This window comes from Podarcis melisellensis (assembly GCF_964234715.1).
Source record: "Podarcis melisellensis genome assembly, contig: HAP1_SCAFFOLD_385, whole genome shotgun sequence".
NCBI lineage: Eukaryota > Metazoa > Chordata > Lepidosauria > Squamata > Lacertidae > Podarcis > Podarcis melisellensis.
In genome coordinates, this window is record NW_028112835.1 from 1 (window position 1) to 25911 (window position 25911).

Consider the following 25911-nt stretch of genomic DNA (forward strand, 5'->3'; position numbering starts at 1 on the left):
AAAAGGAATGAAGTAAAACGTGGAACAGAAATGCTGTAGTTTTTATCTTCAGTTCTTGATCAGCAAGTTTTGCTTGTCTGTGTGGTGCCACCAGACTGATGTATGAAGGATAAGGAAAACATCTGCCCCCCCTCAGGTCACATCTGCTGGTGACTCTTGTTATTTTAACCTTTCTCAGGCTGGACTGCAGTTTTAAAACCTGGTTTTGAAAATCGTATACTGAGCACTTGGGATATAAATGGATATGAATGTTAATGTTTTTCCCTATGTTTCAGGCACTCGGCATTTAAATGCCCTTGAGGTGGGTTGCATGGGAGCTATGTGGAAATAAGTTTTTAAAATTCACACAGCCGCAGGTTCATCACTTCTGGAAGACAGCCGCAACAGACCATCCCCTCAGCTACTGACTTCTGCTCAAAGTAGATGCTGAGGTTTGTCCTCTGGAGAAACATGAGAGACTTTTAATAGAAGGGAAACAATTATTAGACCAAGGGGGGCTACCCTTTGGCCTTCCAAATGTTGTTGAACTATAATGCCCATCATTCCTGTCTACTGGGGCTGATAGGAAGTGGAGCCCAACAAGATCTAGAGGGTCACAGTTCTCCATATCTGGATTAGAGTAACAAAATCTCTCAGACAGGATCCCGCTCATTCCTGCACGGCTGCATCAAATGTTACATGCACACACACACACACACACACACAAATCCCATACCTGGCAAAGTGGATGAGTCAGGAAGCTGAGCTACAGCTATTCTCACTGTGGCTGGAGTAAACTTTGCGGTGGTAACACACTTTGGGATATTGACAAGAAAGTAGGTGCTCATGTAGGTTGTTAAAAGCATGCTGTTGTTAGGGAAAAAATCCAGTGCTGAAAAACAAAATGAAAAGTAACATCATGGTCTTGTTCCATGGGATAGCTAATTTATCACAAACCCTGCCAATTGAATAAAGTGCACTTTTCAAAGTGCCTTTGCTTGAATCACAGCCCCAAACTTGCAGATAGCCATCACTAAGGGCAAAGACATAAACAGACATTTATTGCTATGTTCAGAGCAGGCTCCTACTTTTAAACCAGCTCCATCTCCTCCCAGTCAGAAGGGGGCAAGAATTATTGTGAAACTTTCAGTGGTACTGCTTCTGAAAGTTCGAAAGTCCACAGCACTGACATAGGCTGCTCCTGTGCCAAAAGCTTGATGGCAGCTGCTGCAGAATGCCATACCATGTGCCAAATTTTCTCCACACACACTCAACAATATTCAATAGCTGAATGTGTTGTGCTGTTTCAAATTACAGGCCCAGTGAGATGCTGAAATGGGCTGGCACAGGCATGCAGGTCCATCACTTCATGAGCACAGCCCTGAATCGTGACAGCTGTGTCTGAATGAACCATCAGCCAGGTTTCAGCTTATTTCAAAGGCAGGGCTTTTGGGTAGAACCAGCTCAGTTTAGCTGCCATTCTCAAGTGATGAGAAACTGCACACACATGGTTCTAAGTAATAAAAGAAGACTAATTCCTTCAGTTGAGCTGCCTTCTCTAAGTGGTTTGAATTTTTTCTCTATGAGAGAAAAAAAAATTTCTCTATGAAAGAATTATGCTACTGAAGACTAAACTGCTCTCTAGTGAAAAAGAACTCGTTTAAGACTCAAAGATAGCTAGAAGGATTATGCCCTCCAAAAAAGATAGATAGATGATAGATAGATAGATAGACAGACAGACAGACAGACAGACAGACAGACAGACAGAAGCACAAATGGGGGTGGAGTTTCAAAGAACTGGAGGTCTTCAGTGTATATAGGTCAGGAGTAGGGAATGTTTTCCCGCCAGAGGCCACATTCTCTTCCAGAGAGGCTTCTGGAGGCCACATTCATGGTAGGCAGGGCCAGGGGCAAAAGTGACCCCTGAATGTGAATGTTGCCATACTCCGAGGAGACCTTACAGGCAGGCAAAAACACTGAAGTAGAGTTTGAAGCAGAGTCCTTGAGGGATGAGGCCTTTTGAGAGGGGGGGGGTGGCTGAGGAGGGACACAAGCCAGGGAGAGTCCCAAGGGCCAGAGAGACAGATCTGAGGTGCTGGCGTAAGGCAAGGAAACATCAAACTTTAGTCTGCACAGGTGGAGGGCCAGTCAAAAAGGCAGTAACCCTACTTTGGACACAGAGAAGAAGGAAGCTTTTCACCCTATCAGTTTATCATAATAATCCATCTCTATTCAAATGTGTTTTTTAATCTCAGCAAACAACCTAAAAACAATAACCTGAAAAACTCATTAGCTGCCCATCAGCATGTTTGCCCTTTAGCCATCCAGGCCCATCCGCTGCTTCCTTTCTGAAGAGAGCATTACAGCAGCAGCGTAACATGTTTTGCATACAGCATTGCAAGAATAATTGAAATATGATGTTGTTAACATTGTAGCTTCTCTGATGTAGTTCTACAAACAGTGACAGGGAACATAAAGCTTATTTGGTTTCTTCCCTAACAGCTTCATATGAAATGTATCTTACGTTGCTCTATTTATATCTCTGAAAATATATCACAAACAAAATAATTTATCCATTATTGCTTTAACATACAGATGTCCTTTCTAGCTTTCTACTCATGTCATGAGGCTTTCTAGTCATTTGTCATTTCTCGGCAATAATCAGTTATAGCCTTGAAGGTTTCAGTTCTTTCTCAGACATATACAATGCAACTCCACTGAATTATTAGTTGTGATTCTTTGTTTTCTGAAGTGCTGCTTGGAACTGTACATAAAAGTAAATTTCTTTATGACAAGGATTGATTTATTGTAAGGTTGCCAAGAAAAAAATATTGAAGCAAAGTTATTATGCTTTTAACATCTGCGTCAGAAGCAGAAATTCAACTCTTTGGGGGCATCCAGTTGTAATAATGGGGAAAGCTTAAGTATCTGATTTTTTACTTGTCACACAGCTTTTAAAGGCACAAGACTCTCCCAAGGGAAGAAAACAACAATAACAGTGGAAGAGAAAGTCTGAAAGTATCAGCAGAATCAGGTCATGATGAGAAAAAGATTATGGATTAAATATTTTGCAAGCAAATCATATGTGTAGTGTAGAACATAAACTGTTATTTAATATGAACAGTTATTTGCCGTAAAACATCACCCAAACATATGGAACTTCATCAATATAAATTTATGTACTGAGATGACAGTGGGCTTTATGTTCCTGTCCATCCAGACCAAGCTCTACACTTCAACGCTTTGGCAACCTATTCCTGCTCAAGCTAGAAGGTAATACTTACTGATTTTTTCCAGGTCTTCCACTAGAACAGCCCATCCAGATCCCAAACTGCCAAGCAAACACAAGAGCAAACTCAGCTTCATGTTGTACAGCCAAGACTTAACTAAGTGGCCAACTGAAAGGACAGTTGATCGAACTGCAAGTTTTCTGCTTTGGCCGGGTGGGGGGCGGGTGGTGTGGATGGGCAGCCCATTCTTTTGTAAGCATGAAATGGGCCAGAAAAACAAGGAAAACAAGATAATCAGGTGCTGCACAAGCAAGACAGGGGAGCAAGGTGTGCTGGGCACTTATGCAAGAACACAGTCCTTAACGTATTGGGAACTGCATACTTACCTATAAAAGCACAGGAATGTTAAAAAAAAATATGAGAACTGGGCTGAAACAAGATAGTTTTCTTTTTATATTCCTAATGGAGTCCATTCTTTCAGAAGAATATCAGGAGCATACCCATGGTAATATTTAACAATTACATACAGCTTCAGAGATTTAAAAAAACCAACTTGTTAGTGTGTGAGAGGTTCCAAAGTCATCTGTCTGTGCCTGGAGTTAATGTTAATGTGGGGTAGACTGCAGAAAATAAATAACATACACATTGTGTGATCAAGGTAACTTGAGAGACCACCTTCCTCCTTCCATCTCTGGTAGCTCAGGGCATTCAGCAGGAGAGTCCTTAATGCCAAGCAGCCTGCGCTACAGCAACTTAGAAGAGGGCTGTGGCTGCCCCTGTTTTTTGGGCTTCATAATTTTAAGATACAACTGAAGACATTTTTGTTTCAACAAGCTTTTCCAGCTGGATGGAAAACTCACCTACGTACTCATCTCTGCCTTCGATGTTCATTTTCTATTGTTTTAAAACTGATCTTTCGTTTTTTCTGTATTTCCTTTGAACCTATTTTAGTTATTTTTATTGTAAATCACTTTGAGACTTATGTAAAAAGCAATTAATAAACTAATAAAATTATTATCATTTCCATTTTTTTAAAAAGTTAACTTTCTACTGTAAATGTACCCTTCCATGCAAAAACAGCATATGTAGTCTTTGGGAATTGGATAGATCTGCAGGTTTGTATTTTTTCTGTTGTATTTGGGCTCATCCTCACTTCCGCTTGTCCTGTGCCTAGAAAGCATGGGGCTGAGCAGTTTTCTCCTTGCCCCACTCCCAGGGGTGAAGTGTGGGGGAGCCAGGGGGGCCGTGACCCCGGGCACACAATATGGGAGGTGCAAACCAGCCCCCCCACCCCAAGAGATCCCCATAGCGCCCTGCTGGGCTGTGGCAGAGAGGGTTGGGTGAGCGCAGAGGAGGTTCTTCACCCTCCATGTCCCACCTTGCCCAGCTCACAAGTGCCTGCCTGTCAGCGGTGAGGGCTGGATGAGTGCGGAGGCTGAAGAGCACCCTCTGCGCCCCACCCCTGACCTGGAAAACCAACTATTCTCAGGGGAAACCCACTGTTCAGCTCTAAATCGGAAGAAACTGCAACCCACAGAAAACCCAACAAGCCATTTGCTCCAAATGAGTGCTAAAGAGCAATTTTCCCCAGGGGAAAGAGGAAGTGTGGCTAAGCCCTTGACTCAAGAATAGTGCTAATGGGGTCTTCCAAAAAGTAGCAACTCCTCCCAAGAACAAAGCATGGATCTCATAGAAGCATTACTCTTTGTTGCAGAGGGTTGGACCTTGTCCCTGTTTTGCCACAGCAGTAACTTGTCCACCTCTACTAGGCACCTAAGAATGCCATGTGTCCTAGTATGACCTAGTTATTTATACCCCTCTCAGCTTCACAGCCTTCTGCAACCTAGAAATTGTTTGGGGAACCTGGGATTCTGAGTCGGAAGCCATCGGTTTTAAATGTGCGTGAAATATATGGTGTGTCTGCAGCTTGAGATTCTTTTGCTCTGGTTTCTGGCAGCAGAAAGGTCAGTCTTGTCCAGTCCTATCCCTTCACCACTGTCCCTGCCTTTCATTCTGTTTCAAAGTTCATGACCTCTGCAAACAGGTTCAGCTACATGCTTTGATGACCTATAATCTTCAACTACATCATATTTGAGTACAAATATTTGAGTTCTTGCCCATGTTCCAGAGCATTCTCAACTCAATGGCACGAGGAGCATGCAAACTGGCTAGAGAAAGCTAGTGGTAATCAAATCAAGAGAAACTTGATTTACCACAGGGGTGGGGTTCTGTTTTGGCTCAGTGGGCCAGATCCTTATCTGTTCCCACATTGTGGGCCAAGGTTGACAGGTGGGGGGACAACCCACCTGCTAGTCAACTGACATGATTATGACATTATAACACCCTCCCCCCATGTAAAATAAGGCCACAGTTGTCTAGCAGGAGAAATCCAGGAGTTCAAGCCTAGCCCTTCCCTGCGCCTGCTGTGTTAGTTTTCAGTTTTCAGCATGCATTTGTAATGCAGTCCTCAACTGCCATCTGAATAGCAAGGTCCTTTCCACAGCCCCCTGGGCAGAGCCCATGATAATATCAAATTGACCACGAGGGAGTAAAGCTCTGTGAATGGCAAACACAGCTGAGAGGAGAGGAGAGATCCACTGAAACATGCAGAGCTTTTGACTTCTTCAAGGCAAGTTGTGGGCAGGAAACACAATGCGTTCCTCTGGATTGTTTATTCTCAAAAAATTACACACATTTCTGTTCATTTAACTTGGAAGTGCAACATACCATAAAGAACCAAGTTACATTTCTTCTCATAATGGACAACATAGGATCGAATACTTAAGAGCTATAGGCCTGCACACCTGAAAGGAGGAAATGTAAAGCTTCTGCTTCCCATTTTAAAGCGTTCCCAGTTGCCCAAGACATCTGACGGCTGTGGGTTGCTTCAACTATGGTTAATGTGAACAAGCCCAAAGATCCCAGCAAGTTTATTAAGCCAGTTTCCTGCAATGGCGAACCATGTGAGTCTAAGTCTCACTTATAATGGGAAAGACAGTTTCTCAATACTGTACATATGAACCAGGCTATTGGGCAAATATAAGCGCAAATAGCTTCATCTGCAGTCTGAAACAAGACACAAGGAAGAAAAGTGACTGGGGACTGGGCAAGTTACAACTAAGGAGCACCGTTAAACTCTGTTCAAGCAGCGTTTCACCCATTCTTCAGCTCCCGGCTTCACAGCTTGGATACTCATGCTCCTGAACTTCAAAGTACCTTTCAGTTTTTACAACACTTTTGAATCATGCAATCAGCCAACAGCATTTTATTTTTTTAAAAAAAGCTTAAGCTTAAAGTATCTGGATTGAGATTTTTAGTTACATTATCACTTTACAAATCAAGTGATCAACTCTACACCAGCTGTTGCTAAACTACAACTCCCACCATCCATTGTCTACACTGCCTGGGACTGATGGGAGCTGGAATCCAAGTCGAGTTGGAGGCCACAAACTCCCCATCCCTCAGCCAAGTCAACAAAAAACTTTTTTGGGATGCCCTTCATTAGGTCTGATGTAGATTAGACTGACAACAGGGCCAGCAAAAATCATAAACAGCAACTCTTGCTGCGTGAAAACACCGCAGATTGTGTTATTAGAGGAGCATCGCGTCAGAACAAGGTCTCCAATGCTCTATTGTTTGAAGCACAGGAAGATTTTCAGTAATCTCATGATGTACATTAAACAAATGAGCATTCTGGAATGTGGTTTCCCATGCAATTCTATGTATAAATGTTGCTCAGTTTCACCCAAAGACAAAGCTTAAGCAGCCACAACAATTTTCAGATTTGTAACCAGTTTCCTCTGCCATTCCCCTCCCCACTCGGCCACGTTGATTCCAATTACTCAGTATTCTATTCTTTTAAATTGGAACTTAAATACAGCATCAATTATGATACCTTTAGAAGTTTAAATTTGTACTCTACTACAATCAATTTTCACAAATCAAATGATTGCTTTATAAAAACCACACATGCTAAATGACCCAGGCTATATCACTTAAATCAGGGTAGCCAGTTTGGTGTCTTCCAGATGTTTAGAACTACAACTCCCATAATCCCTGGCCACTGGCTGTGTTGGATGGGGCTGATGGGAGTTGTAGTCAGAAATATTGAAAAACATCATATGGGCTACCCCCAACTTCAGTAACAGGACTTAGAGCCCATTGCTCAAAGTTAAGAAGTCATTCAAGAAATTAATGTTAGAATTAATTAATTAAATTACCGTAATGTTAGAATTAATGTTAGAATATTATTTTGGACTACCCACCCAGAAAAGGTCCCCTTTTAAACTTAAAAAAGCCATATATTTAAGTTCATCGCTGCTTGAGAATTGGAGATAAGTTCATGAATATTCCTGTCCTATGCCCTATTTACGCCAACTGATTAGGACAAGTTCATGATAGCTCAAGCGACACTTAAGCAACACTTAAGTCACACGGGGTCACAGCTTTTTAAAGATGTGCAGTTTTGTAACCAGACTTCGTATTCAAGCATCTGGGAGCATTGAAAGGACATCCACAGCTGGTTTGCCACCTTTTCTGACTTGAAGACTATATTTAGTGGGTGGAAGAAACTTCTAGTTCTGCCTCAGAAGTTTCCAGCACTCTTGGAGAAGTCTGTTGGGTTGTTTGGGATTCATATCTCGTCTCAGTGGGAGTCTCTTCTGATGCCCTGGGAAAGAAAGAGAGAAGGAAGGAAGGAAGGAAGGAAGGAAGGAAGGAAGGAAGGAAGGAAGGAAGGAAGGAAGGAAGGATCAGTAGCTCGCTTACATTTTAAACCAACTTCACGGAAAAGCACAATGTGAAGCAAGATGAATTTAAGGCATATGCAAGCCAGCCCTATTTACGCCAACTGATTAGGACAAGTTCATGATAGCTCAAGCGACACTTAGGCAACTGAAACAGAAAGCCACCTCAATCACCTTCCAGAGCTGCTCTCTTAATGGTGCTATAAGGCTACATCGAGGGCAGTATTTTTCTGCAGCAAAACCCTTTGGGTTTCCTTCCCATGTGCATGAAGCTCTGAAGGGGTTCTATTGGGAGATGTTGATTAGATCTGAACCTTAATAATGGGTAGAGACAAAGCAGAGCACAAAAGAAACTCACGTTACAGTCAGAAGAGTAGCAGCAAGAAATCCAGCCACGAGGGTGAACATCAGCACACTCAGGATGGAAGTTATGACTATCATCCCACCACTTCTGCGACCTGGCCAGGTATCAATGGTGGAGGACCATTTCACTAGGAGAGGAAGTGGAGTGATGTCAGCCTTCTGCACAACCTATTTAGATGGGACAATGAAGTAGGGTTGCCATATTTCAAACAGTGAGAATTCGGACAGAAGTTGTTGATTTTCCCGGACATTTAACCGATTTCTGCCTGGATGCTGCTTCTGACTGCAGTATTCCAGGTATGTCCACAAAATTCCAGACTTGTGGCAACCCTACAATGAAAGAGCACTTGGCAAGTGGTAGTTTGCTGCTTTTAAGAGGAGGATTTGGTATAACAACACTGGATGGCCAAACAAGAAATGCCACTCCCATGAAACATACTGTTGCATGCCACCCCAGTCTCTGAGCAGTGCCAGATTCCAGGGGTTGCAGGTGCTCACCCAGGGTTCATGTTTCCGTTTGGAATGAGGGTCAGAAGAGACTGTGGAATATTTATGATGTGTGGTTTATTTACACATATGTACAACCTGAACCTACCATTTGCCATCTCCCACAGAGCCCCTTCCTTTGTCCCCCTGAATGGCTCATCACCCAGGTTATCACCTCAGCAGGAAGCTGGCCTGCCTATTCCAAGAATTAGAAGCCTTGGTTAAATTTTAATACTTGCTGGATCCAGGGATTAGAGGGGTCTCAGCATACAGTTTACTCCCCCCCCAAAAAACCCCCTCATAATAATACTTACACTTTCTGGTTTTGATTGGTTGAGACCAGGGAGTTTGGTCTTTCATGACACCTGCTGTACTGTCTACAAGGACGTATTTAAACCTGGTAGCAAGAATGCGGAAAAGGCTTTACTGTTCCGATAACAGAAGACAACATCTTAACGCACCAAAGCCCTGGCCTCTTACCTGCAGAATCCTCAGCGGAGGCTACAGTTCAGGCATAAGCAATAACCTATTAAGGTACTTGGCGAGCTGCTAGACTTATTATTAAGGCCTGGCTTGAGAATCTGGATCTCTGCTTGAAAGAGATCTCAAGATGGTTCCTCCCAGGCTTTCTTGCCTCCCCCCCCGCCCCCCTCCTTGCCCCAGCCACCTTCGCCCAGAAAACACATCCGAGTCCCAGCTGAGCAAAGGGAGCTTGCAGGGATAAAGCGGCAAGTGGAGAAGCCTGCATAGGCATCCTTCCTCCTGTCTTCTGCTTTAGATCAATGCCCTTCCATGACGGCTTTGCAGCTGTTTGTGGCGGAGACCCAAATTCCGACACTTTGGTCTCTACTGAATATTTAATCTAGGATTAGTATACTAAGCATGTGGACAGTGGAAGAGGGAACTCTCCTGATCCTGCTTCCTGAATGCAACTCAATTTTTTAAAAAAGGCCTCTAAAAGCAGAGCGTTTCTGCTGGGTGCTGTAGCCCTCCCTACATTTTGCAAGGAGTATTCTGAATGAAGCCAACCTATTAAATCTGCTTTGGAGTCTTGGCGCATACTGTACGCATGTTTTGCTGATCTACCTCAGGCTATGGCAAGAGACTCAGAGTGCTGCCAAGGGACTGCAGTGAGGCTCCAGAGTCCTTGGGAAGAGACTTGCTGCAGGCACAGCTAAGTGCAGGTCAGCTGGCTTATTTTAAATTTGTACGCTGTTTTGAGTATTTAAAAGCAGCTTGTACAAACATAAAGCAGCAGCAGGAACAATACTGCTGACTTGGGAGCAAAAGAGGTTTGCAGAGGAGAGGGGGCCTTTTCTATGGTGGCGCCCCAGCTTTGGAATTCCCTCCCCAGGGAGGCACTGATGTTTCTCAGTCTTTTCAGCATTGGCCAAGACATTGGTTTTATGACCTCTGTTTTGCTTAATAGTCTTGTAGTTCATTACCTTATTTCTACTGCTGCACTTAAGAGATTATATTGAATTTTTACTGCCCTGGAATCTCTGTAGAATACTTTAAACCAACCAAATTAAAAGAAGCAAAAGCAAGACAATAAGAATAAAAGCCACCAAAAGCCTCAGCAAATGTTTTCTAACTGGCTTCCTGAAAAAGCTCAATTTCCAAGCTGGGCACTACACTGAGGAGTCTCAACCTCCCCCTCCAACCATCAACCACCCAATTTCACTTTATGGGAACACCTGGAGAAGGATTTGCATGCTGATCTTAATTCCAGGAAGACTTATAACTATGCCACCATTCAATTGGGTAGCGGGTGTTCTGTCCCTTTCAGATTACCCTGAGCACTTACGTTTTAAAAACTTTCTTGGGAGAAATGCATACCTGTAGGCTGTGTCTTGGGAGAGAGGCGGATTACAAGCATCTAGAAAATTTGGGTCATACAAACAAGTGGCATCATCACCAACTCTGACCAGATACTGAGACAGGATGGCAGGTGATTTGGTGGCGTCCGCAGCATCAGACAGCTTGGGAAGCGACGCACAGTTTGGAACATTAAAGACCGCAGCTTTGTAAGGCCCACTTTGTCCTCCGCTGGTTTGTTGGAAAGTAGCATCGAGAGGTTTACTACTATTGTCCATAACAAAGGAACCTGACGTACTTGCTGCAGCAGAAATGGACACATGGAAAAAGTTTACATGACAGTTTGTACATGGCATTCACCAGAACTATCAGCTTATTTATTTAAGTAACTGTTAGCAGTGTTTTTTTCTTGTGTCTTTGCAGGAGAATAGCCAGTGGCCATTTGCCCAAATGCCTGTCTACCCATTCCCCGCTCCCCATTCCAAACTTGGCCATCCAAGTGGAAACTGCTATCTGTAATTGGTTCTGTCTAGGAGCCTGTGACAGGGACAGGTTTACTCCAGTTCCAAACAATATAATATCAGCTTTTGGGGACCCCCCTTGATCAAGGAAAGACACAATAAGCACCCACTTACCAGAGTCCTTCATGACATACAGGTATACTTCATAGGCTGCTCCTTTCAACATCGAGCCATCAAACACACAGAAGGGCTTCTCTAAAGCAACTGTTGTGAGGGTGGGATTGTTTGTGGCAAATTTGGGGTTTGCAATTTGTGGTCCCAGAGTCTGGCCTTCTAGAATAAGAAGAAAAATTACTTGCTATTAACTTTGGAACAGTTAATCACTCAGCCTCCCAGGCTCAAACAAGAAGCTGTTGTACTCTTTGAACTTAGGGAGAGGGGTATATATAGTCTCGTAATGTTGGCATGTGTCTGTCTTGAACCTTTCTGTTCTTTTTTTTAGCCCAAGCATGCACCCCACTTCTACTTTAAAACCATATATTTTTAGGGTGGCAGTGCTGCTATGGCAACCCACATCAGAGCAGACGGTGACTCGGCAGTGGGTCCTGACCCACCAGTTGAAGACCCATGCCTGATGCTTTCAAGACTAAGGGAATGACACCCGTGAGGATGCATTTTGCCACAGCCTAAGTGGCTGAGTTAGAAGCAAGGAGATTCTCCAGTCAGTTTCTTACCTCTATAGGAACTTCTCCGTTTCTACCTGCTGCCTAACAAAGGAGGGGGCCTTGCTGGTGCCCCATGAGTGGAATGCTCTCCCACGAGACGCACACCTGCACACTCACTGTGGTCTTTTGAGGAACCAGGTGAAGACCTTTATTTTTTCACAGGCTGTTCAAATTACAATGGATGTGGTCATTTGCTTTCTTTCTTAGACTCTTAGACTCTTTCTTAGACTCTTGCATCAAATAATTCACTAGCTGGTTTTATGCCATTTAAAAATTATGTTTTGCTGGTTTACTCTGCTTTGCTAGTTTTGTTTTTACTTTATAATTTGATTTATTGTTTTAATTATTTTAAACTGACCAGATTCAGGGATTTGTTTGGGACTTAAATGTGCTTGCAAACCAGTGTGTGAGTGGTATAGACTTTAACAAACACTGTATAGTCTATATATAGTCTATATATTTAACAAAATATAGCACAGCCTTAAATTAGTCTGTCACTGTCCCATCTGCAGTATTTGGATGACAATACTAATCTGCTTTACAGGAGTTATGTAAGGATTACAAAACATATGTGAAGTGATTTGAATATTCACAAGCACTATCACCTGCGCTAAGCTTCTTTCTGCCTTTAACACAGAAAAGAGAGTGGTTCTCCTTTCCATTTCCACAAACAGCAAGCTAACTACATCCTAAGTTACAGAGGTCAGGGACATTACAACTGCAGCACACTGTGCCCATAGGTGATATGTTCCTGTTCCTTTAACAGTTATTACATTGATCTTTGGTCATCTTTAGCACTTCCAAACCAGCAGCTGCCACCAGTAAATACCCAATCCTATGCAAATTTACAGGCCCCCCCCAGCAACCAATTCATGAACCAGATAAGAAGATGGCTGCTATATGTTAGTAGTGCAGAACATCGACAGGGTCTGCTTATTCTAAAGATTTTGCCTATAAAAATCACAGGCAAACAAGCCCTTTCTATGTTTTTATTGCAGAGGTGGCCAGGCTTTTAGATTTGTAGGATCTACTTTGATTTTATTAGAATCCCAAGGTCCACCAACTAGGTGAGCATAACAAACAGATTGAGCCTAGGGATTTGCAATTGGTCCCATGACCAGCCAACAAGCCATTTCACACAAAAATCTGTGCCTCATTTTCCAGTCCCCTTCAGATATTTCCCCCCAGCAACCTATTTGGGAGGGAGCAGGGGAGAAAGCTCTTTAGTTGTTGCTATCCACAGATGTTTGAGAGTTAGGTCTCCAGGTGATTTTCAGGATATTGGCAAAAGTTTCTCCCTTAACAGAGAAAATGATACCCTCCTCTGCTTTGCACTCTTGATGCTGAACTGAAGAGCATAACCACTAGGAGACGTTGCTGCAACAGCTTATGCTGCTAATAATTGTTGTGGTACTTAGTTGTACAAACATTCAAGGCCAGAATTAACGCAATTGGTGTTACGTTGTTCAAAGCCACGGGCAAATATGATTAGTGATGCAAGACTTGAATTGTCAACAACACACAGCTATGAAAAATGACTCTTAACATCTATGTGTTAATTAATAAACCATGTGGAAGGAAGAGTAATGAAATTTAAACAGATATTGGCTTACCCAAGTATATTGTATCTATTTTAGTATCTTTTGAGTTTACGAAGACTATTATAAAATATTGGATATGTAATAATAATTCCACTCAATACAGCAGCACATACAGTGCGGCAGAGAGATTAACACTGACCAAGTTGCTCTATTATGGTCCCCCTTTAAGGCGCTTGATGCTCTGGGACCTTGTAGTGAGGAGCAATCAAGGCACTCGGGTTACTTTTTGAAACAAAGGGGAAATTGTCAGTACCAGACATGCACACTTGAAAGCAAGTTCCATTGAACTTAATGGGCTTGCTTCCAATGCAATCTTATATGCTTAAGATTACATTAGAGTGCCATGTCTGAAAAGTATTTCCTAAAAATAAAGAAGGAAGAGTCTTCTACTTTGAATCCCAGAAAAAGAAATTTTCTCCTGCAGGGAGGAGTTTCCATGAAGAACCTTTCAGCCCAGTTGTGTAGCATAAACAGTATTAGGGAACAGGTTAAAGCAAGCACAACTCCTGATTCCAGTGACTTACCTATGCACAGCTGCCACAAACAGCAAAAAATCAGCTGCAGCCAGAAAGCCCACATAATCAGAGAGTAGAGGAAGCCCCTGCTACCGGCAGCCCCAGCTCACAAATGCCAGCTCCACAGCTTGCACTAACTATATCAATGGTTCTACACCTTCCACTAATTGCTCTGTTCCACCAATCAGCGGCTCACATTCTGCTCCCTTTCAAGCTTGCTTGCAGGTGCCCTTTCTCATCCCTGCCCCAAACACACGTTATCATCTGCATCTAATCTGTTGGGGGGGGGGGAGCTGTGCCTGCCTCACCCAGGAGAAGCAGACTGCAGTCCTTCTGTCACAGTTTTAGCAAGGTCTCATTCTTAAAGTTTGCTGTGATGCCCGTTGTTACTGGAACTTACGCATAGTTTTCTCAAGGAAGCAGCAGCTTATTCTGAAGTTAAAAGTAAAACCTCTTCCACAGGATGTTTTGCAATAAGAAAGGAAAGTATGTATGTATTTAATATATTACATACCTGAATGGCACCTGTAATGACAATAGCACATTGTTAGAGTTATTAGAGTGGCCAAGAGACTGGCCTTCCCCAACCTGGTGCCCTCCAGCCCACGGCAACCGTGACCCCCAGCCGTGTTGGCAGGGGCTGATGATGGGACTTGCAGTCCAAAACATCCTGGAGCTCACCAGATGGATTAAGGCTGAATTAGAAAGGCACAAGTTATCTTTGGTCAAATCTCTGGCCCTCATCCTCCCACCATAATGTGAGGTTGGAAATCCTGACTTACCTTAGAGGCTTGTTGAAGGGGTGGCCGCAATATGTTCAGCACTTCAAGCATTCTGAAGCACAATATAAACACTAAATGTTTTTATGACCACTGCTGCTAGTACTGGAGAAATGCTTTCACGGATGCCTGGCAGGCATAAATTTAGTAGGTTAGGCTTGCTTCTCTCATTCCAGTATCTCCGTGCTGGGAATTTCTTGTTCTGTTCCTAGTTGGTCATGGATTTTATTTGCTTGTTTGTTTTATTCCATTGATTACAATGTTGATAGTGCAGCAGTTGGATTTTTGAAATGTTTGCTGTACAGGGACTAGATGCTTGAATCAGTGGGAGCCTTGCCTGAAGTACTGCCGTCATAGAAAAGTGCACTTCCTGGCTGCAAGAAGCACCTGCAGACCAGAATCTAGATACACTGAGGGCTCAGATACACTGGCAAAGAAAAAGTGCTTTATATGCGTTGTTTATGCATTCTAACACTGTGACACCAGATGGCGCTGCAGAGCTCTATTTTTGCCAACCCGGTTTCTCATACAAAGTTTAAAAGGTGTTTAACCGAAACACTTCTTTGTTGTGTCTAGATCCAGCCTGAGCAAGAGTTGTGTCTCCCCCCGCCTTCCTTATTTACACTTGAGCAGCAAGATGTGAAATGAGAAAAGATTAAGTAGGCTACGGGAGCTGAAATATTTAATTTTATTTTGAGCACATCAGTTGAGATCAAATAAGAAACCAAAATACTTCTATGTAATTCAAGGCATGCGCCCCAAGGCAAGGTTATTCCTTATTTTATAATTTACCATATACTGACAGCAAATATTCTTAGAAGAAAATAATGACTCCAGATTAGTGTTGCCAAGTAAGTAAGAGACATGGATTTGAAAGATTCTGATTCAAATTTCTCCTTTGCTATTCAGCTTAGCAGAAGTGGATGGTTGCTCTATTGCAGCCCCTCTGCAATAATTGGGATAATAACACTAGGACCTGCCATGCAGGGTTGTTGTAAGAAAACAAATATTGCAGAGATTAGATAACCTTTTTTGTTTTTAAATGTAGGAAATACAGTCCTGATTCTTAGATGGTATAACATGGCACATCTTACAAATTTGTATGAATAAAATTATTAATTTAGGAATCCCTTGTTGTCGCTAACCTGATATGACAAGAACCCTGGTTGCGGGGAGACTCTAAGCATGCTCAACCTAGGATGTTTAGTCCTTCACACTGAAAGTCCAGGGACATTTGGGGCAGCCTTTCCTGTGAGCTCCCTCCCCACTGAGTATCTCATGTAGTCTCACATATCTGTCAACTCACATATTGAGTTGTGAGCAGTTCAATGCTGAGTAATCAAGTGATGTGTGTGCAGATGTCAATGTCCCCTTAGGAAACGAGTGTTGCTGCTCTAGAATGTCATCCATGCTGAGCACACTGCTTTTGTGAGGAGAGGAGCATGAAGTGGGATCTGGCCCATTAAAAAGTGTCACAATAAACTGACACACTTCTTCCTTCATACTGTGTTGTTCTATTAATTTGTGGCATCATTTTCTCTATTAACCTTGTGGGCATCAGCAAAGAAAGGCATATTGAGTCAGGGCGCTAAGGGATAAACTGACTGGGAAGCTACATAAGTGAAGAACAGAGAGACATGTGGGCTTGACTTTATTACATTCGCTATTGACCACCAGTGACTCATGGCAAATTATGGACAGATACTTTTATTTAACATCTCTTAGTAGAGATGTCACATCTCTTAGTAAAAGGTTAAAGGACCCCTGACAGTTAAGTCCAGTCACGAACGATTCTGGGGTTGCAGCGCTCATCTCGCTTTATTGGCCAAGGGGGCCGGTGTTTGTCCGCAGACAGTTTTCCCGGGTCATGTGGCCAGCATGACTAAGCCGCTTCTGGCGAACCAGAGCAGCCAGTGAAAATGCCGTTTATCTTCCCGCCAAAGCGGTACCTCTACAGTCATACCTTGGGTTGAAGTAGCTTCGGGATAAGTATTTCTGGGTTGCGCGCTGCAGCGACCTGGAAGTAACGGAGCGCATTGCTTTCTGGTTTCGCCGCTCGCGCATGCGCAGATGGTCAAAATGATGTCACGCACATGCGCAGAAGCGGCAAATTGCAACCCGCGCACCTGTGTTGCGTTTGCTTCTGGATGCAAATGGGGCTCCAGAATGGATCCCATTCGCATCCAGAGGTACCACTGTACCTATTTATCTACTTGCACTTTGATGTGCTTTCGAACTGCTAGGTTGGCAGGAGCAGGGACCAAGCAATGGGAGCTCATCCTGTTGCGAGGATTCAAACCGCCGACCTTCTGATCGGCAAGTCCTAGGCTCTGTGGTTTAGACCACAGTGTCACCCACATCCCACATCTTTTAGTAGAGATGTTAAATAAAACATCTCTTGGTTTGACTTTAAAACTATAGTTTTTCCTATAATTCTTGTATGAATTTGTTCTTCCTTAGGTGTGTGGGTATGGCAGGAGAGTTTGTTGAAGGTTATTTTTCTGTATAATATCTGTAAAAGATAAATGAACTGTATGCCGAATAAATACCCCTATTATTAGAATTTGTGGTTAGTGTTTAATCAGAAAACCAGTCCTGGGCATACATGCAACTGGAATGCCACTAATCATGTTCTGAACTATTTGGCAATCTTCATTAATAGTTTGAGAACAGCGCAGTTCAGATTCAGTTTTTGATACCAACCTGTCTTCTTGGTTGGCATCAGTTTACAGCAGTTTCTCAGAAATGTGCTGTGCTATGGGAAGCAAGGCTTTGCATCCTCTAGCGATAAACCTGGAAGATAAGCAGGGGGGGGGGCGGATCTGGTGACTTTCAAGTACATTATCTACCACAAATCACATTTACTTTGCAGTCTGACACAATACAGCTGTCATTGTTCATGTCCCACAGGACTTGCTCCTTTGGCAGGTTCTCTGCCTTTATTGGATGCATATATCATACACTCTCATGAAAGGAACAGCTTCTCTTAATGTGAGAGAACACACAGTATTTATACAGACATTCCAGGAGGCTGAGTCCTTCACATTTTTCTTTCCTTTTTTAAAACTTGTCCTCCATAAGTCTAGTTCTTCCAGTTAAGCAAGAGGGTGGGAGAGAAAGACCCTTGCATTATTTCTTACTCTGCATTCTGAAGATATTTTCTCACACTCTCACAAACCACTGTTGAGATCAAGCTTCCCCACCACTTATGTCCATGCCAGGAGAATCTTCACCTAATGAGTTTCAGAGTTTCAGCCTGTGATTTTAAGCAAAACAGTTTTCCTCTCAAAAAGCTGGATGTGTATATACAAAATACTACTCCAAAATCCCGCAAATCCCCTAGACGCAATCAAAAAACAATGGGAGAATGACATAGACTATGAGATTAACCCCACTCAATGGACCAGAATGTGGTCTAAACCCCCCTTTAAATCCATATCAACGAAAAGAAAAGAACTCACACTGAAACTCACCTACAGGTGGTACCTAACACCAAGGAAACTAGCGCTAATACACCCAGGAACCTCACCAAAATGCTGGAGAGGGTGCACCTCCACAGGCACATACCTCCACATGTGGTGGGAGTGTCCCAAAATTCAACTATTCTGGACAACAGCCATACAAGAAATATGTAAAATAACTAAGCAAGTAATAGACATCACCCCAGAATTGGCCCTACTAAACATCTTCCAAGACAACAATGCCCATTTACACCACAAAGAACTCATAACCCACCTGCTCTCAGCAACCAGAAACATCATAACCAGACACTGGAGAGACCTGTCAGGAGTAAGCATGGACCAATGGTTCCAAATAGTATGGGAAACAGCCCTACTAGAAAAATTAACTAATAAACTGAAACTGACACGGGGACAAACAGAAGAAGACGCCTTCACCCCGGTATGGCTCCCCTTTATCACATACACAGCCCAACAGGACAATGACAATAATCCACCAACAGCATACAAATCAATATGGCTAACCTGATCCAAAACACCCACCCACCTCACTCACACACGAAAAGAAAGATCACCACAGCCAATCACAAGCAAACAATCACACCCTAGGCCAACCCCAACCTCTCTCACCACCAAAGGAACACAAGTGAACAACACAAGCAACGCTGACACCAAACTCTACATACATTAAACATAATAGAAACACCGCCACCCGACCCCACCCCCATCCATCTTCCCTCTCTCCACTCCCTTTCTTTTTTCTTTCTTTTTTCTTCTCCCCCTAATGCCTCAACAAATGAAACAGATTTGTAAAAACGCTACATGGAAGAAGAAGAAGAAGAAGAAGAAGAAGAAGAAGAAATACGAGGCACTACACTTCTGTAAAACAAGAAAATCCTTAATAATAATTTAAAAAAAGCTGGATGGTGTATCTTGAAATCTCCAAATGTGCCTGTATGATAGCAGGTGTCCCCTACACAGCAATTTAGGGGAATGGCAAGAGTTGAGGAAGGAACTTGTTGCTGATGTGAGGTAACACATCACACATCTGGTTTCCGATCGGAAGGTTGGTGGTTTGAATCCCCACGACGGGGTGAACTTCCATTGTTCGGTCCCAGCTCCTGCCAACTTTGCAGTTTGAAAGCATGCCAGTGCAAGTAGATAAATGGGTACTGCTGCGGTAGGAAGGTAAATGGCATTTCCATGTGCTCTGGCACACATCACAGTCTTCCGTGAACCAGTAGTCATGCTGGCCACATGACCTAGAAAGCTGTCTGTGGACAAATGCTGGCTCCCTTGGCCTGAAGTGAGATGAGCGTCACAACCCCTTTGACTGGACTTAACCATCCAGGGGTCATTTACCTTTTACTGTTTCATATACAGTTGTACCTCCATTTACGTAACCCTCTGGTTACATAAACTTTGGGATGCGCTTGTCGTTAACCCAGAAGCATTTTACTGGGTTTCGCCGCGCACGCATGTGCAGAAGCAGTCATCAGGTTGAGGAAACCTCGGGATCTGACCGGACCTCCGGAACGGATCCCGTCCACAACCAGCGGTACCACTGTACTGTAGTACCAACAATCCCTGCCCCAAGACACTGATCCCAGCAACTCTTCCCAGTAGGTCTTGCCCCAATGTGGTAGTTGCGAGGAGTGACTGAAGGCCCCCGCCTTCCCACTGCTCCCTAAGACTCCTCCCCTGGTTCCTTCCCCAGCAGCCTAAGGCTCCTTTGTCTTTGTCTGCCCTCTTCATTTCAGGAGGCGGAGGCTCTCTGGCTTCCTCAGCAGCCTGCCTCATCTCTGCCTCTGGACCACCCTCTGCTTCTGTGTTTGAGGCTCTTCCTGCTCCCTAAACCTTGTTGCCCCTTCAGCCTCTGACACTTCCTCCTCCCAGTCTTCTCCCTCTGACCACTCATCCTTGTCCCACCACTAATCCCCTGGCTCTGAGCCTTCTTCCCTGGGGGCTCCCCAGCTGGTGCCTCCCCCCACTCCTCTGTATCCAGCCCGTTCAAGACAATGAGGTACTGGAGGCTTATGAAACAGTGGGATTTGAATTAGGTAGCATGAGGAAGGCATAAGGGGCATGATGGTTAGGCAGTCAAGATGTACAAAGTTCACTAGAATAACTGGGGGGGGGCCTTTGTGCATAGGCACTATTCCTTGGCCCCATTTTAATATTTGATAATCAAATTTAGCTTAATTGGTTTGTGCTATACATGCTACACACATACACACACACACACACAGACAAATTCAAATCCTGATTTTGGATCTTTTTGGACACTTAGTAACTATGGTTGTAGAAAGACAAATGAAGTAGCAAAGCATGTGCAGATTTGTACAAAACTGGTGATTCAGACAAGACCCTGCCAAAATAAGGCAACTTTGTCAGAAGAAAGGTGTGGAGGAACCGAGGAGGCCAGTGACTGTGGTCATTACAGGTGAATGCCTGGCCGGTTGAAAGGTGACTTTCCATCCACTGGCTCAGCATCCGAGGTGTTCTGGGATGTTTCTGCACATTTCAGCCCCTCAGTAGTGAAAGAGTCTTCAGCACATAAGTCCTGGGGACAGGAGAGGCTGGGCCAGTACTATGAATGTGTTGTTCAGTTGTTAGGTGACACATGTAAGTAGTGTGTGTTTTTATGAGAGTGGCCTGTATAAGTATTGTGGGTATACATTAGAGTTTTGAGTGATAGGTATGCGAATGGGGAAACACACAACACATACCAGTCTGCAAATGTACATAGTTCTCCATACTATTATTATTCTCCATTAGATTATTTAGTTTCTATGACACTTCATACATTGAAAAGATCTCTAAGCAGTGTACAGAAAACTGAAGTAGCAGACAACTTAAACACAATATTACAAAAATACAGTTATATATAAAGCTTCCTTTGACACCCCCTCTGGGTTCTCTTTCTCTTTTTTTTAAATGATATTTATTAAGAGTTTAGAGATTACAGAAATGAGAAAAAGAAAACAATCAGCAAAAAAATTAACAACATATACATTACAATATATAAAAAATAGATAGAAAAAAGAAAAAAAGAAAAATAGAAAGAAAAATACAGCAATAACAATAAAAAATAAAAAATAAAACACACATCCAATATTCCATCTCTTTGTCTTTCATTTACTTGTTTCATCGACCTCCTCACACCTCCCTTTTTGTATTCTAGTTTAATTATTTGTTTCAGCAAATTCTTTCCATCTTTCTCATTTTTTTTAGATAATTTAACTTAACAGTCTAACCTATCAATTAACTCAGCAAATCCTTTTCATCTTTCACAATATTCTGTTATTCAATTTACCTTAATTTATTTTAACCTTATCTTATGATAAAATACCTTAAATCCTAGAACTTAATACTTATTTATACATAACTCCTAATATCATTTCTATTAAAGCCAAATGATTTCTGTTGTGTATTGAGTCAAAGGATTTTATATCTGTATTATTATTGTCTGTATTTGCATTAGGGTAAAGTAACCGCCTTTTGGTTCCAGAGGGTACAGCTACTATTGGTTCATTTAAGCTGCTGTATTTGGATCCTCTGTCTTATTGGTTTCCTCCGAAAGGCAGGACTGTGATTGCCTGATATTGTTCCCTCCAAAATGTATCCTTTCTAGCTAGTTCCCTGTCCCTATAAATGTAGCTCTCCCCTCCTCAGGTTTCAGTCTTGTTTGCTTTAATAAAGAAGTGTTACTAGAGAACTGTCTCCAGCATATTATGTCAAGAGAGCTGAAATCACAAACCCCACGTCACAACAATTTCATTCCACTATTTTTCCTAATTCCCAAAATAAATTTTACCCTAATTCCCAAAATAAATTTTTAAAGCTTTCTTCCAATCTTCATCCAACGTCTCTTCTTCCTGGTCTCGGGTTATGTCAGACCTTACTGTCCATTCCATCTAGTCCATCAACCTGGTAGTCTTATGTCCGAGGCTCTTAAGTCTTTTCCATGTCCCTTCTGTGGTTCTTCTTCCTGTTTATACCAGCACTTTGCCTTGTCTTTTGTTGGTCTCTTTCTTAATTTCTTTCCTTTCTCATTGAGGAGTAGGTCTCGGGGAAACTCCAACCCCAAAATATCTCCATCTCCCCTCAACAGATCAGCCCATTCCCCACAGTCCCATTCCCGACAGTCAACCGGGTAGTCCAGAAAATATTTAAATGCATGTCTCAAAGTCCCTCCAAAATTAAGGACCCCCACAACTCCAGACCCAGACTCTGGTTTCACCTCAGATCGTATAAATCTTTCGCCTTTTACTGACACCCCCTCTGGGTTCTCACCTGGGCGCCAAACAAACTCTCAGCTCTCCCTCTCGACTTATGCACAGTCTCAAGGTGGGTGGCCCTTCCTGGCTCACGTCTGTGTCCCATTCAGCTGTACTCGCCACACACAGTTCCAGGTGCAGCAGGGGGTTTGTTGAGGTTCTCAGGTGACCCAGAAGATGTGAAAATAGCCCCCCTCCACTCAGAGCTCTTTCTTCACCCTCTCCCCCCCTCCAGCTGCAGGGTGATATGGACCAACCAATTAACTCCACAATGGACAATTTAGGGACAGTTTGCATAATAATTAGGACCAATGTTTCCATGATCTGTACCACATCCCATCACACAGGAGAGATTGCCCCTTTTACATTTCACATGCAAGCTTTCTCACTCAGTTCTAAAAACTGGATTTTCGAAATTAAATCTGATTTTTTTTGTGTTGGTTATTGTCCAATTTAATATTTTTGATGTGAGTGTTTTTTCCTGTTTTTCATCCTAATAAGCAGAGTAATAATTATTGATATATTGTATGCCTGGCTAAAGACTGCTGGAATTAGTTCTTTGGTTTAATTATATTTTACAAGCACTTTATGCAAGTTTTTAATTGCATTCCTGCAAATATGCTGTTCATTATATTCAGCCTCTTAATGTGATGATGAGATTTGTTGATGCCATAATGAGCTTTATTAAATCCCATGACGTTCATGTGCCACAGTTAACTGTAGCCAGTTCCTCTATGAAAAATAGCTGTAAACTGAATTATATTGGTTTCCTGAGCCTGTTTATGGATCCTTCCCTGCCCTCCTCTCTCTGATGAACGGCCAGGTTGTTCGCTTAGTCACCTGCATTTATGAAGAGGCAGGAGCATAGGTATGAAATGTCCTTTCTTATACACAAAACAATGAGTTCATATATTGAGGTACAGTCTTCTAATCCACAGTACCTCCTATTATTCTGTATCCCCATTTCTCTTGAGTTTTTATGTCCCAAAAGGAATGTAGTGGGGGAGGAGAAGGAAGAAAACCCATCCCAAGCTTAAAACAAGTGTGGGAGTGGCGGCGGCGGCGGAGGGGGGGGAATAAAATGGCATTTGTGGGAAGTGATTATTTCATATCAAAGATGAGGAGATTATTTGATGTGTTTCCAATTGCTGCTTCCTTTGACATTAGAGTTGTTCTTTTACCTCAAGAATGCACTTATATTCTTGCTTACAGTGTCAACAAGCATTTCTCCTGGCTTCGGAAATATTCAGGAGCAGCTGGTTTTAGGGAAGAGAAGTGCTCTTTGTTCTGATTTTGGCATTAGCAAGAGAGAAGTGCTACGTTGAATGAAAATTGCAAGTCAGTGGTGCCCTCTAGTGAAATCCACAGGAATCCATATGTAACTGATACAAGTCTTTGCACAGCAAAATTAGCATATGGAATTCATTGCCAAAAGATGTTATTATGGCTGTCTCTAATCTTTGTGAATCAAGCTTCCACTGAATTAATGATTATGAGAAAGAGCTTTGAATTTATCAGGTGAAATTGATATTCATATGATACATTTCAGGAGTGAGGACTTGAAAAGTTTGTACAAATCTGGACTTAGTTTTGAGTCCTGCTCTAGTTAGTGCTCTTGAGCTTCAGGGTTGCCATATTTTGAAGACCAAAAAAGAGAACACATTTGCCGACTTCTGCTTTTAACTACAGATTGCTATGACGACACTCATTTTACATACCCATGAAAAAGAGGACATATGGCAACCCTATGAGGTGTACAAGGCACCATCCAGCTGTTTTAGGGACTCCACTCCAGAGTTGTGTAGGGTACATTCTTTAGCCTTTTCCTCTCTCAAAGACTTCCTCAAGGCAGTGGAGATTGAGGGTCAGTTTTCCTTCTCTTAGATGGGCTGCCTTCCAGTGGATGCGCCCCACCTGCCCCTCACTTCCATCTACAGCATGGGAAGAAATCATGTTCTTGACCATTGGACCCACTATTGATCTTGTCTGCTTAATCCACCAAAGTCTGTCTTCATGAACACTTTAGAATCATTCCTTCATTATACTGGTGTTGCTACATTTCTTCCAAGAATCACAGCTCACGGCCAGGGTGTTACCGCATTATATTCTCACAATAGGACTGTGAGGTATGCTAAGAGATGGGGACTGATTGATGGCCACCCTATGAGGTTTCCCTTTGGATATGATAAGAAGCACAAATTATTGCATCTGCAGTAATATCCAAATCTGCTGATTGGTTGCTTACCAAAAATTCAGAAACCAAAATGCAAATGCTAACACAATAGTCAATTTGGGCAAACTTTGATAATTAGTTTAAAAGCCTTGAGAATCTAGGTTGTTGTTCACGCGAGTCTGAGGGGCAGATGTTTGAAACAATTACTTGCTCTGGCTTTTAGAAAAATTAAAATGGCTTATTGAATCTGCTTATAAATACTAACCAATTTCATTCCTGTTTTATCTAATTGGAATCTTAGTAGTGGAACATCTCGGGCCTTTCACATCTCATTACACCAGCAATATTACACTCTAACTAATATTCAGTACCTTCTTCCAACTGCACTCCCTTAGGGTGTCTTGCAGCAGGGAAACAGCATCAGGTCTCCAAGGTAAAGGTCCCCTCCCCTCCAGTTTTGCTAGAATGCTCCTGGTTCAAAGTGCAAACTTTCAGTCAGCATTTAATATACCCCTGGTGTGGCAGGATGATGGATCAGTTGTTCAAAACTTCATTTTAAGAAGAAATCAACTGTTTCTAGAGTATATTTTAACAGAGCCTAACACTCAATTTACTGTAAAGAATTGATCTGTCACCAACCTCGCCTCTTTAACTAGCAAGTATTCCCAAGGCAGGGATGCGGGTGGCGCTGTGGGTAAAACCTCAGTGCCTAGGGCTTGCCGATCGCATGGTCAGCAGTTCGAATCCCCGCGGCGGAGTGTGCTCCCATCGTTCGGTCCCAGCTCCTGCCCACCTAGCAGTTCGAAAGCACCCTTAAGTGCAAGTAGATAAATAGGTACCGCTTTATAGTGGGAAGGTAAATGGCGTTTCCGTGTACTGCGCTGGTGCCGGTTCGCCAGAGCAGCTTCGTCACGCTGGCCACGTGACCCGGAAGTGTCTTCGGACAGTGCTGGCCCCCGGAGTTGGCACAACCCTAGCGCTGGCACAACCCTAGAGTTGGACACGACTGGCCTGTACGGACAGGGTACCTTTACCTTTTTAACATTACAATGGCCATGCTGTGTTTTCTTCTGAGTTTGGCCAGTTATGTTCCTCAGTGCCTGTGAATGGTTTTATGGATCAGCAATTTTCACCTATAGGGGCAGAGGTGATAATTAAATCTGAAAAGTAACTCTTCACACATAAAATCACTCTTAATAACACTTTCTCCAACAGGAGATACCAAAGAAGTTTGCAGCAAAAGAGAGAAAAGGGACCAGGAACGGCCCATCACCCAGCTTGCAAATTCTAGAAATGCC

At 42.9% G+C, this 25911-nt stretch overlaps 1 protein-coding gene across 1 annotated transcript; it reads right to left on the reverse strand.

Annotated features, from left to right (window-relative positions):
- Nucleotides 1-7475: 7475 nt before the first annotated feature.
- LOC309362474 (uroplakin-3a-like) lies at nucleotides 7476-14014 on the reverse strand. The gene is made up of 7 exons (XM_081931828.1): nucleotides 13933-14014; nucleotides 11257-11415; nucleotides 10643-10922; nucleotides 9118-9200; nucleotides 8313-8445; nucleotides 7623-7878; nucleotides 7476-7566 (listed from the first exon to the last, which is right to left on the reverse strand). Exons 1-6 carry the CDS (start codon nucleotides 13985-13987, stop codon nucleotides 7764-7766), a joined length of 825 nt encoding a protein of 274 aa, XP_081787954.1. The 5' UTR covers nucleotides 13988-14014; the 3' UTR covers nucleotides 7476-7566; nucleotides 7623-7763.
- Nucleotides 14015-25911: the final 11897 nt, after the last annotated feature.